General features: G+C 33.8%; 1 protein-coding gene across 3 annotated transcripts in view; it reads left to right on the forward strand.

Annotated features, from left to right (window-relative positions):
* Positions 1-14585, forward strand: part of USP47 (ubiquitin specific peptidase 47) — a 113505-nt gene that overhangs the window by 36876 nt on the left and 62044 nt on the right. For all 3 annotated transcript variants that reach the window (XM_045557528.1, XM_045557527.1, XM_045557526.1), the window contains 5 exons: positions 2953-3066; positions 4181-4319; positions 8459-8555; positions 12524-12669; positions 13075-13154. In XM_045557528.1, coding sequence (XP_045413484.1) covers positions 2953-3066; positions 4181-4319; positions 8459-8555; positions 12524-12669; positions 13075-13154 — 576 coding nt within the window. The remainder of the gene's footprint in view (positions 1-2952; positions 3067-4180; positions 4320-8458; positions 8556-12523; positions 12670-13074; positions 13155-14585) is intronic.

A 14585-nucleotide genomic window follows, 5' to 3' on the forward strand; every position in this document is an offset into this window, starting at 1 on the left:
TTGAGTTGGATCTTACCTGTACTATTGGAATAGTATTCTAAATAGTCTTTTTTGTTTCCCATCTCTCAATCCACGTTCGCCCTGTATACTACTGTTAGAGTGATCTTCAGTCATCTTTAGTCAAGCACTCATGTCACCTTCTAGTTCAGAAATCTTCAATCACTCTCACTGCCCACTGATTAAAAATCAGTTCCTCTAGGTTAACATTCAAGACAAGCTACAATTGGTCCTTTAAGTCTTTGTACTCTTAACTCCCAAATATTGTATTAATTTATTTTCTTAATACAAATTTCCATATTTTTCCATCTCCATGTTTTTGCTTATGTTACCTCTTTCTGTCCTATGCCCTTGCTGCTCTAAGTTTTCCAGGAAAATACGTCTAATGGCAAATGAAATTGAATGTGTACGCCCATGGTACTTGAAGGGTATATTTTTTAATTGGCTCCACGGAAGAATCAAAGATGTTTGATGTTGCCTAATTTGCCTTTAAAATCATGATATTTTACTTTCTATTCCATAATATATTTGTGGTTTTTAAAAAAAATATAGAACTAATGTTTTAAATTAGTTAAATTTTTCCCTCTGAAGTTAACCAGTAAAATTGGTAATCCAACAAGGCATAGAAAAATAAACAATATTTAATCTGAAATTTTGAGTGCTTTCTGGCACATTGCCATGTAGCTTCTAATGTTACCCTTTTTCAGTTTAAAGAATAGTTCTATATACTGTGCTATGTGTTTTCCCAAGTCCTATTTATCTTTTACCTAAGAAGCCTTACATGATATTTCCTTATGGCACTTTAAAAGTAATTTCTTTCTCTTTGGCCTCCTATGTCCTTTTGTTCTGCCATGCCACTTATCATAGTTTCTTTATGTTGTTATTCATTTGTGTCTTTCCATTTGGTTGACTATAAGTGTTTTGATGGCAGGAACCTCATAGTATTAATTTTGTATCCTCCATAGACATTCATCCTATGCACCCAAAAAACATTTGTTAAATGATCTTCCACAATAGCTTCAAATAGGTCTATGTCAGGATTACTTATTTCTCTCTTCAGCTGTGACTGTTCTCAAGTACTCCATTTATGTATTTTTATTTGCCTACTATACATTTCTACAAGTATGCCTGCCTTGACCTGCTCATTGCACAATGCTACATGGATGTTCTTCTGGAAACCAAGCCCATGTAGTTACTTACCACCTTGTACACACACAGACATTTATTGAGATAAAACTACCCTTTGTATTCCAGCTATATCTTCTAATCTTTCATGTCCCACCGGTAAATTTTCGGAACCCAGCAATGCCTTTCCTCCTTCCATGTAGCTTTACTTAGCTTTAGGTTTTCTATGTCCTGTTTTTCTTGTAGATTTCTAGATGTGAGCCAAAGTTAAGAGATCATATAAGTTTGCTAATTTATTTACTTTTTCTTTTGCACTTACTATTAATATATCCCTAGTATTGTTCTAAATTCTATCCAAATATAATCCTATTTAATTATTATAACTATCCTATGAGATAGAGATGAGGAAACTTAGTCATGGAGTAGTGAAGTAATTGCCCAAAGTCACAGAGATAATAAGTAGCAGAATCTTTCAGTTAACTTTTTTTTTGTCCTTAATACCTGTACTTTTATACAATGTTAATTTCTGAAGAAATAAAGACATTTCCATAAAATGAGTATTTTTAAGGAGATAACACCCATATCTGTGAAACATTAAAAACATTTCTCAATGTAACAAGATGGTTTTAAAACAGAAGAATAGGATGTTTACCCCTACTCCTTCATTTTTCTCAATAGTGGTCTGGAGTGTGAGTGAGTAGGGCTTGGACATACAGAGTTCCATTTCTCATCCACCAACTAGAGTATGTCAGAATGGTGGCTGGAGTTAAAATTGTCCTACCATAGGAAAGAGTTGGGTGAAGACTGTTGAATCTTAGATGTTTAGTTTTCAAATGAATGATCACTTCAGTTCCCCCTGGAATCCTCTGGATCCTGGCAGTAGATGTGAAATGGGTATCATTTACTGGGACAGGCTTTTCCTTAAGGGGGCCTTTTGAAGCCTCTATTACATTAGTTACATTTTTGTCCCATTGTATAATTATACTACATAATTATTTTGGTTGGGTTGCTTAGTCTGTTGCTTATCTGGGAATTCTTATTATATTCATATATCAAAACATGATTTTATAGTTTTTAGTTATATAAAATTATCTTTAGTTAATTTTCTTGAAAATCAATTAAATATTGGCCGGGCGCGGTGGCTCACGCCTGTAATCCTAGCTCTGGGAGGCCGAGGCGGGTGGATCGCTCGAGGTCAGGAGTTCGAGACCAGCCTGAGCAAGGGTGAGACCCTGTCTCTACCAAAAATAGAAAGAAATTATCTGGCCAACTAAAAATATATATACAAAAAAATTAGCCGGGCATGGTGGCTCATGCCTGTAGTCCCAGCTACTCGGGAGGCTGAGGCAGTAGGATCGCTTAAGCCCAGGAGTCTGAGGTTGCTGTGAGCTAGGCTGATGCCACGGCACTCACTCTAGCCGGGGCAACAAAGTGAGACTCTGTCTCAAAAAAAAAAAAGAAAATCAATTAAATATTATGCTGGGTACATTTTAGAGAACATGGAAATAGCAATGTTTATAGATTCTTTTTTTGTTTGTAGTACTTTAACATTACTTAACCTTTACCTTTTTTCTATCCAGTTTTTTAGATGTTGGGGAATGTGAGCTTCTGGGATACCTGTCAGTGTTTGCACTGTCACTTGCTGGGCTTAGCTATCCCAGTTTATGAGTAGATGAGTTAATTCCAAGCCTAGATGAACAGACTTTTACCAGATCATTATTGAAAAAATACTGTTTAAATGTAGATATGTATCAATTTACATATTTATTTGATTTTATTATTATAATTAAAGTTTTTCATAAGCTGAGATATTATGTTTTATGTCCATAGGCTCCACTGGATCATACGAGTGACAAGTCTCTTCTTGATGCTAATTTTGAGCCAGGAAAGAAGAACTTTCTGCATTTAACAGATAAAGATGGTGAACAACCTCAGATACTACTGGTAAGCTGTTTAGAAGGCCCTTTATTCATAATTTTTGTGCACTGTCACCTACTACTTGGGAATTCAATTTTCCAAAGGCAAGAGGAGAGATATATTTTGTAATTTGCATATAAATTATTTTTCCATATTGTGTTGTTTTGTCATAAGTGTGTATAATAACATGGTTACAGCAGACATCTATAGCACCATTATTTGTGCATATAGTCTGTTGCCACATTGGGTTTGATATGGGCTTCCATCTTTAAGAATACTGCCACACTAAGAATGGGGCTTGGTCTAGGTATAAGTTATAACCCCACAAAGATATTTCCCATGTTTCAGAGGCCTTTTCTTCCTGCACTTGCTTTTGAGAACCCTTCTCTTCAATGATACTTCACTCAGGAAAAATTGTTCTATTTGATGCTTTTCATTTAGAAATCTATTGTGAATAAAAATACCTCTCTGGACAGTAGACAGTAATTAAACACAGTGCCTCCGTACTGAAGCAATACCAGAATATGTTCTCTGACCTTCTTTAATCTCATCATTTATTGTTATAACATTATAAGAGAGTTTGGATTAGTCTGCATGACATTGAAATTTAGAATAGCTATTCATTTAAGGAACTCTGGATTCACAGTCTAGGGATTCATGTTTTAAAATGCATAGTAATTATTCTTCAGCTCTGTCCTAATTGCTTATTCTGTTTGCATGCCCTTTAATCCTTTCAGTATCTTCCTCATTAATAGGAAGTTTCTTGTTGGAGACAGTAGGAAACTCCATCCCATCCAACAATTGTTGAATATCCCCTACTTGCCTGAATGATAGATTCTGTCATCAAGGAGTACAATGGTATTTTTGATTTATAAGCACCAAAAATCTTTTCTTGTGTAAAGAAAATTTAGAAAGTAAACACTGTGGAAGGGGATATGAGCACTTCTCCAAAGTGTTTTATATCAGACATTATTCAAGCCTTCTATAAGAAATGGTGAGAGTGTACATCCCTTTGAATGCCTTGGTGGTAACAGTGATAGTAATGCCACATCTTTTTTTTTCATTGCCTCAGCAATTAGTATGTCTTTATTCATTGTTTCAGCAACATTTGTAATTAAATATTGATTATGCTGCATTTTAGGAGGATTCCAGTTCTGTGGATGACAGTGTTCATGACAGGTTTATAGGTCCACTTCCAAGAGAAGGTTCTGTGGGCTCTACCAGTGATTATGTCAGCCAAAGCTACTCCTATTCATCTATTTTGAATAAATCAGAAACTGGTAAGATTTATTGGTGTTGTTATATTTTCATAAAGTCATAGGGCATTAGACCCAGAGTAATCTTAGTGATTTCAAGCCTAATCCTCTTATTTTATGGATAAGAAAACTGAGACCCAGAGCAAGATCACTAGCTAGCAGCAACAACAAAGAATAAGAATGTGGTTTACCTTTCCCTCAACCCATTATTGTTTTTACTGTTACTGCTCGTATTTAATAATAACATAAAAAAATTAATATTGTATTTTGAAGGAAGAATTTTCCATTTTGACTATAATCTTACATTTTTGAAGTTGACTTCCTCTAGAAAGGAAAGTTTCTATTATTTCCTTTTTAGGTTAGAACAGACTATGGGGAATATGCTTCCATTTTGAAGTAGATATGCCCTGCTTATTTTATTGGGCTTGTTGTGTTATCTTTTAGTTTAAACTAATCATGTATTTGACATGAACCATATTATTTTAAAATTTCTGTTAAAACTTTTTTCTGAACATAAGCCTAGATTTTTGAATTTTTTCAATTTATTGAGCTAGTGAAATTGCTTTATTTATGCAAAGGTTTATTCATTTATATATAAGATTGGTTAATTGCCTAACGAATATAATCTAGGTATGTTTACATATCATTTCATCTTAGAACACACCTTTGTAGTAGATAGTATTCTCATGTTAAATGAAGTGGACACTGGTTTGCAAAGAAGCCTTTGATTGCACATTTAGTTAATGGTATTTCATGCTAAGTATAGCTTTAGAACCTTTACTTTTCGAACTCCAAAACAGGTGATTTTAAATATTATATTACAAATATCCAGTATAAAAAGAACACTATAGAGTTACATTGTAGACATTGTTACTATATTTTGTTAATTAGAACTGAAAATAATTTCCTTATAGCTAATCATTGTGCAGGTTTAATGGTTTATTTGTTCTGGAAATAACAATAAAAGCTAGTCATGTTTGCTACTTAGAATCATTTATATAAATAGAACTTTTTGGAACAACCATTATGATAAAAGAGAATGCAAAATTATCTTCCATTTTAGATCATAGGAGATAATAAAACTGTTTCCCACTACACTGTCTAGAGTAGTGATTCTCAGATTTTTATTTCTTTAAAAATTATTTGAGGGTACTTGTTTAAAAATGTAGGTTCCGAAGCATTACTTCTCAAACTGTTGATGTAGTTGCTCTGTAGTAGGTTGGAAGAAACTGCATTTTGTTTTAAATAAGTATCCGAGATTATTCTGAGATAGTTGAAACACTTTGAGAAAGTTCCAGATTTAACAAATCAGAATTCTTGATATATTTGCTGTGTATTTGGTCCTTTATGCAACAGATGTTTACAGAACTCTACTTTGTGGTCTGTATGAGGTTCAAATGCCTATGGCTGTCTGATGCCTGTAAATTCCTTCAGACTAAGACATGCTTAAAAAAAATCTTTCTTTGATTTTACAAATGTAATACATGTCATTGTCATACTGTAGAATGAAAAAAGTGAAAATCACTGACATTACTACTGGGAGAAACCATGTCTAGTGATTTTGCTTATTTTTATTTTATCTTTCCTCTATATATGTACTTTTAAGAAAATGGGGAATCATGCTCTAAGCAGATTTTTAATCTATATTTTGCACTTAATACTATATGAGGAGCATTTTTAATGTTATTAAATAGTATTTTAATAGAGGGTTTTAAATGGCTGAAAAATAGTGTTTTCATTGTATAGGTTTCGGCATTTAAACTGTCTCTGGTTATTACTGATGTTATGATGAAAATTCTTGTACGTAAGTTTTTATTTTCATCTCTGATTATTTCCTTAGGTTAAAAGTTCCCAGGAATTGAATTACTAAGTCGATGTTTATTAAAAAAAATTTTTTAGAAGCCTTTGATATACATTGCCATGTAGTCATAGTCTTGATTCCCAATTATACCACTTCTTTCCCTACCTTCAGTGTTCTGGGGTACTGTCTTTCTGAAATAAAATAGTCTGTAAGCATCCAAAGGGGTTGTGGTTCAAAAATTGTTTTGTTAGTCACTACTGAATTTGCATTTTCCTTAAATTATTGTAAATTTTGGCACCAAGTACAAAATGTTTTCATTGGAAAATGCTCTCATCATTTTAACTTTGGGCTGTAAAAAGACATTTCTCAATAACACTGGGTTTGGGGACTTAACATATTCTTTCTTGTTTTTCTTTCCTACCACCTCCCTCTGGTAGCCAGCCTCTGTTGATAGGAGATGGTGGCTGGGGGATGAATTTTGATGGATCAGGAGTGGATTGAAGGCTGATGTGGACTCACAGTGATTAGAAACTTTAGGTCCATGATACCTGTCTTTGGCCAGTTTCTTTAACATTCCTTTTATTTTATCTACCCCAAGAGTTGGCCTGTTTGATTCTACTTCATTTGGCCTGTTTGATTTCTCCTTCCTTACCTGTTGGTTCTGTTTAGGATTTCTTTCTGCACGTGCCCTCTAGGATGGCATATATTCTCACATTCTCCTCTCTTACTGGCTTATACTAAAAATATTGATTCATAACTATTTCAGATACAGAATCTGCTTGATAGCAGTTTTTTGAAGTTTGTTGATTTAGACAATGCATAATGACAAACATTTCTTTAACTCATTAGCATTTTTATTAGTATAACTAAAATCATCATACTTTTGGAAATTAATAGTACACTTATGTGAGACCTTGTTCATTCTGTTTAAATGTGGTGCTAAATCAAGTACAAAAGATCATAGGGGTCTATATGATTTTTATTCCTAATAGCAAAATAAAGAGCAATGGCAAAAATAAATTATTATTAGTCCCTCGTTCCCTCAAACAACCCCCCCCCCCAGCTTTTTAAGACCAGGGAAGGGAAACAAGGTCACAAATAGGTGATGCATGATTGGTTTGTAGGTACAATCAGAGGACAATAGTAGTAATATTTACTTACCTTTTAAGGCTCCAAGTAGATTAGTTGTCTCTGACTGTTGAGGAATTGGAAGGAGGAGATGGAAAAGAAGGGAAATCCCAAGCAACCTCAGCTGAGAAGAAGGTGCAAAACAACCTGGTCTCCTGGCCAAAGTGCTGTTGTTAGTGGGGAAAAGGCTGTTTATATGAACTAATGAAATAATGCTTTTCATTAATAATAAGGGTAGATATACAAATTTGTGTTACTTGTAAGTCATATACACTGCTCTGTCGTGCACCTGCTGCTGTCCTAGGTAGCAGGGGAGAGAAATATCATACTGCTATTGAAGTCTAATGGGGAAGACATATAAGTAAATAGGTAATTACAGAACAGTGAGGTAAAGACTCTGCTATGGATTAAGGACAGGATACTATGAGAACAGCTCAGGCAGGTAGTAGTCAGGAGTTGAAGCAGTTTAGAATTATATTACAATGTAGAATAAAATATATAAACACATGCACATAGTATTCTTAAAATAAAGATCAAAAAATAAGAAATCAAAGCTTGAACAAAGTGAAAAGCAGATAGCTAAAGTATTATACTTGGTCTCTTCTTGAAATCATACAAGTCCATATGGTATGGATCCAAATCACTCTTGCATAACATGCTGATCTATAGAATTGCATACATGATGGGCTTATTAAAATAGAGGAAGTCACTCTGCATTAGAGTCTCAGCTTTTATGAGTTTGTATACGGTGAATTTATTTTTTATGTTATTTATTTTTGGTAGAAACTGGTTTATAGGGTTTGATGACAGGGATAACTGGGTCAGTACAGTCTGAGTGTACACACAGTTGGGTGTGTGTGATATCTAAAATGAATACGTTTATATTTTTCCATTTTAGTCCTCAACTGTTAGATTTGGGGGTAAAAGATTATACCAGTAAGACATACTATATTAAATATATTACTCTTAAAATTTTATTAGATGTTATATGAAATCTCTGGACATATCTATAACAAGATATACTGACATATTCTGTGAAACAAGGTTTGCATGTAAAGTGTGCATATTAGAAAAGGGATCTTTCTTAGGTGCTATTGAAGAAAATTGAAATAATTTCCAACTGAGTAATGTTAACCTCTAAATCTTTACTATGTGCTAAATTCTCATTGCATTCTTTTTTGTTATTTTTTAATCTAAATGCTGATTAACTTATATTCATATTTTCTCTTTAAAGGATACGTGGGATTAGTAAACCAGGCAATGACTTGCTATTTGAATAGCCTTTTGCAAACACTTTTTATGACTCCTGAATTTAGGAATGCATTATATAAGTGAGTATTCAAAAACATTCCCTAAATAAAATTGATTTAAGAATAAAAATATAGGTTTTAACTAATAAAATTTAATTTGCTTCTTGCACTTGTAAAGTTTGGGGCATTTCTCACTTCATAAGATGCAACTTCTTATATAAGAACAAGGATCTTATGAGAGACGGGTATGTGAAAAATGTGTGGGGAGAGAGAATCAGAAGTGCATAGACAGCAAAAGGATACAATTGATAAGATTTAAATATGGGGTAAATTTAAACTTTCCTCACTTATAGCACCTTTATGAAGAAATAAATGTTACTTGCTTTTGAGAGAATTTGAATACATAATCCATACTGTTGTTTCCCTCCAGTGTAAGAATCCAAAGTTATTTTTTTAAACTTGTAAACTTTGTTTCTAATTAAAATATATGTACAGCTTATGTGTGTGTGTGTGTGTGTGTGTGTGTTTCTAAAAGACTCTATATACATCAGATACTTTAGAATGCTCTATGGAGGGAGTCCATATTTAAATAAACCCTAAAGGCAGACATCTGAATTTACTTGTAAGAATTGACATGTTTTTTATTCAGTAAGTATTTATTGCCCAGTAGTGTTTAGATGCCAGGTACTTAGTGGATAGAGAGGGGGTTAGAAATAAGGTCTTTTACAGATCTTTCCACAATAGGAATATGTTTATGTATGAAATAGTTTAAATAACACTTAAGGACAGCTGAATGCCCTGAGAGTTTAGAGAGAAGGGAGATTATTGAAACTTGGAGAAGTGGCTTAGTGAAGAAAGTAGGTCATGAAGCTAGATGTCATTTGGCCAGGTTGAGAAAAAGAGAGAACATTGCAGACAAGAGGACTTTCAAAAGCAAAAGTGAGTAATAGTAAGTGTTACCTAAGTATTAGTTATTATTTGTTTGTATCAGGCATTGTTCTGAGCATTTATATGTAGACTCACTTTATTCTCACAGTAATTATGAATTATGTACTATTATTATCCCAATTTTACAAAGGAGGTAACTGATGGCAGAGAGGTTAAGTACTTTGCCCAAAGACACTGCTAGAAGTGACACCCAGTAGATGCCAGAATCCAATACCCTCTTCTGCCTGTACTGTAGTTGATACCAAAAAGTACAATGTGTTACAGGGGCCTCCAGGGGTCAGCATAACCAGAGTTTTGTCAGAGTACTAGAAGATGAGGTTAATAGATGGAGTCTAGAGCCTGCCCTCAAACTAGAATAGACTGAATAGTCCAGGATGATATGCCAGCTTTGGCGAGAGTTATGTAGAAATAGGTATTCCAGGACCTTGTTTAACCATGAGTTCTAATACTGTGAAAGTGGTCTGTAGATTTATAGCACTGTCGAGAAAATTAAGAGCATAGCCAGGGATAGTCATTCAGCATACATATATTGAGTACTTGCTGTGTGCCAAGCGTTCTTTTAGGTATAGGAATTACAGTGGTGAATAAGACAAAGCCCCTCATTTAGAGCTTCATTAGGGAAATGTATATAAATAAGCTCATTTCACACAGTCGTGTATGCCAAGTAGAAAAGAAAGAGTAATGTGGAATGAATAACTGTCAGGAGGTAGGGTAGGGTCAGGTCAGAACTTCAGGTAAGTAGTCAGGAAGGGCCTCTCTGAGGGCATACCATGTGAATAGACTTCACAGGAACTAGCCCTGTAAAGATCTGGAGGAAGAGCATTCAAGGCATAAGAAGCTGCAAGTGCAAAGGCCTTTGAGGAACAAAAGAAACCCTTTGTGAATGGAACCCAGTGAGTGAGAAGGAGGATTTAGACATGAGGTCAAAGAGGAGGGCTAAATGCCTTGAGATTGAGAGAATAAAATTTATATAGCAGGTGGGGAAACAAAGCCTGAGAGCACTGATGATGTTTCTTAATGTAGAACTAAGGACCCCACTGAGGATGCACAGAGTATCACTAGAGTAGCGTTAGTGTGAAAGGATAGAGTTTTGTTTATTTTCTTCACTTGTTGTATAGTAGCCAGTGTAGAACCTATCACTTTGATTCAGAGGCATGTAATTATGTGTCAAATACATTGTTTTAGGAAAGTTTACATAGTGCGGTGTACGGGATTGATTTGAAGAATAGAGAACCCTGGAGGAATCTGATTAAAACCAGGCATGGATAGATTAGAGTCAGAATGATGATGGTGGCAGTGGTTACGATATTTCAGATTGAAAACTGACAGGATATAGTGACCAGTTTTATTTAGGAGTAAAGGAAAGAATCAAATACAGCACTAGAGTTTCTAACTTAAGTGACTGGAGTAACAGCAAGTAAAGGACAGGTGAGAGTGCAGTTTTATATTACAGTAATTCTTCCCCACTAGTGAAATTCCCTTGCAAGAAATTTGAGCATTCTCTATTTTAACTTCAGTGTTCCTTCACAGCTACTGAGAAAATTTTAGATCCCATAATGTCAACTATAAGTACCTTCTGTTAGGATAACCAGGAAAAAAAAAAAAGCTGGGGATTCGGTCTAGAAGAGGGGAATGTTAGAGCAGATATCAGGTATCAGGTAGAGGTGTTTGCAGGGAAGCCTTGAGAAGAAAAAAGTGAAATGTATTCCGTTGACATCTGTGAGGCAGAAGGGAGCTCTACTATGTAAAAAGAGGGGAAGGATCATAGAGCTGTAACTTCTCTCTCTTTTTTTGTAATAAATTGATTTGTTTTTTTTCCCATCTATTTTTTATTTGTATATACTCATGGAGGTACAAGTACAATTTTGTTACATTGCTATATTTCATTGTGGTGAAGTCAGTGAGTTGTGACTTCTAAGTCCTAAAATAGGGAAAGCATTGAACACTTTAATAGAGGGCTGTACCCAAAAGGAGAAAAGAAAGCATTTCACTATGTTTGTAAACTGCAATTGAGAAAAACTAATGCTCAAGCCTCCTTTTGAAGCTAAAAAGTGAGATGGAAAGTAATAATAGAATGATCTTATCACTAACTTAAGATATAGAATATCATTAATATTGTCGTTATTTTGTCTTTGGTGTTTAATTTATTAAATATAGAATTATTTTAAGAACTTCTGTGGGTACTTTACCAACTTTAATCTGCCAATCTTATTTTTTCCATAAGATCTTAATGTCTTCAGTTGGGATTTCGCTTGCTATTGAGATGGTTCCTGTAGCTAGATTTAGACTATTGTTTTTCATAAATTTGTGAGGGTAAAAATACTTGGATTATTTTACTAACTTACTTATATTCCCTTTTAAAAACTTATAGAAAATTTCAGACATTCAAAAAGAGAGAAATAGTATGAGTCTCTCTGTACGTATCATTCAGCTTTGAATATTATCAACTCATAATCAGTCTTTTTTGCATATAATCCTCTATTCTGATTATTTGGAAGCCCACCCCCATAATAACATCTGTAAACTGTATCTCAGGTCAGTGCTAAAATTGCCGTCATTGCCTCATTTAACAATTTATTCAAATCAGGATCCAAATAAGATCTGGACATTGCAATTAATTGCTAAAATTCTTAGTCTGTTTAATCTGTTTCTAATCCCCTTCCATCTTTTCTCTGAAAATACATACATTGAAAACTGATACTATTTGTCCTATAGTTTTCAACAGTTTTGAGTTTTGATGGATGAATGCCATAGTGTCATTTAATATTATTTTTCTGTTCCCTGTATTTTTTTCATGAATTAATAATTAGGACAGGAGTCTTGATCAGATTTAGGTTCCACAGTTACTTTTAAATGAGCTTTGCTTTTCATTCTTGAGAACTGTTGCCTTATACCTTTTCTTGTTAAAGTCTAAAGTTCTTCTGAATTTATGAATTAGACAAAGACTAATGTTTCCTTAGATGTTATTAGTTTCAGTTAATACTCAAACTCTGTATAGCTCCCAGAATTAAAATCTTGTATTATTATGATTCTGATATTAATCATTCTTTTAAAGAATAAGATTATCTTATAAATAATTTTTGAACATTTCATTTTAATAGGTGGGAATTTGAAGAATCTGAAGAAGATCCAGTGACAAGTATCCCATATCAACTTCAAAGGCTTTTTGTTTTGTTACAAACCAGCAAAAAGAGAGCAATTGAAACCACAGATGTTACAAGGAGCTTTGGATGGGATAGTAGTGAGGGTACTAATTCTCTTGTAATGATAAGTGTTTCTAATATTCAAAGGAATTCTGAGGGACAATAATATTACAAACACAAACATTAACAACTTAATTATCTTTTTCTTAAACCTTTCATTGCAAGTTTGTTGTCTTAGATTTTTCTAACATATTTCTTAACTCTACAATGAAAAATAACAAAAATGACAAATATTGTAGCACTGTGAAGCATATACTGTTTATAGAATGCTGAGATCTCATGATTCTTTGAGATGGCCTTTTCATGACTATAATGTGTATTTTTGTGTTCTTTTTAAATTTAGCATTAAAGTAGACTTCATATTTCTGCCTATTTGCTTTTAAATACAAATTAATGTTTCATTACACTAAATTTATTGCTATTTTTAATTAAATTTTATCTTAAAATAGCATGGCAGCAGCATGATGTACAAGAACTGTGCAGAGTCATGTTTGATGCTTTGGAACAGAAATGGAAGCAAACAGAACAGGTAATTCATATCTCTCAAACTGAGGGAACTATTTTCTAATAAATCATTCATGACCTTAAAGTGACTTTTATTCTGTTGAAATGTTTTAAAACTTGGGCATTAGTCCAGTGGTTAAAATACTGAATGGGGAATTAAAAGTATTGGGTTCTCATTTGTCCATTAACTGAGTCATAAACTCATTAACCACCCCCAGGTCTCAGTTTTCTCATCTTTAAGGGAGTTGGGCTATATGATCTGGAAGATCTCTTTTAGCTCTAAAAATTACATAATTCATATTTCATATATATATATATATATATATATTTGGCTTTTTGAGATGATTTTTAAGCAGTATTTTCAGGTATTTATTAAATGAATTATATATCTTATAATTTGTTACACATTGTAAAGTATAGTCATGAAGTATTATTTTCATTGTACCAATGAATTATAGTCATATGGATCCTCAGTAATCTGACCCTTGTCTAATAGAAGGAGGAGCAGGTTAGGAGTGGGAAGGACATTAGATATATCATCAGGATGAGGAAGGAGTAGGGTTGACTTGGATGGAGCTCAGTATAGGGGAGGGTTTATAGTGAGTATAGTGATAGAGGATCACAGAGATAAAAGGGGAAGAACACATAAGGTAGCGTGGAGGATCTAATTTCTTACTGGAACTATTGTGATAGCTTAGACCAGAGTTTTTCAAACTATAGATTACGATCCATTCATGGGTTATGAAATCAGTTTAGTGGGTCTACACAAGCACTTTCAAAAAATGGAATAGAAGAGAAAAGTATAAGAGAGTATCACGTAAGTAAGATTAAATATTGTTTTATGAAACTGTTGTTACAGTTATACATATTGGGTTGCAATGTAAATCATTTTCTTATGGTGGTTTGCTATCAGATGTTTTAAAATGTTAAAAAACACTGGTTGGAATCACTTTGGAATGCCTCCTAGGTACAGAAGACATAATCACATGTGACTAGAGCAGATGAATGAAGGAGGCTTCATTAAATAAATAGTATTAGTGTAGACAGTGATGGTGGATCCAGTTTGAAGGCTTATTAAGCCCTGGACATTTGAAGAAGTATAAATTCATGAAAGAAATAAACCATAGCATGCTTTCCCTCATGATTATTCTTAAGAGATAATCAACAAAATTTTCAGTTCGCTTAGTGATCTAGTTTTTCTACATAGTTCTACAGGACAATATTTAGTAACTATGTCGGTGGTATTAGGGGCTGTTGCTTCTTTGTAGGTCTGAAGTTACCCTTCCTCCTTGTACATTCCTCTCTGTGGGTCAACACTTCCATTAAGATCAACGGGGGCATTCCTACTGAGTTTCTAAGTTTTGGTACAAGAATCTTGAGGCAAGACATTCACTTGGAGGGTCGTTACTTAGGGAGTTTACCTGCCTTCTGAGCCAGAAGAGCCCCAGTTGGCTAA

The sequence above is a fragment of the Lemur catta genome, chromosome 7 (genome assembly GCF_020740605.2).
Source record: "Lemur catta isolate mLemCat1 chromosome 7, mLemCat1.pri, whole genome shotgun sequence".
Taxonomy (NCBI): Eukaryota; Metazoa; Chordata; class Mammalia; order Primates; family Lemuridae; genus Lemur; species Lemur catta.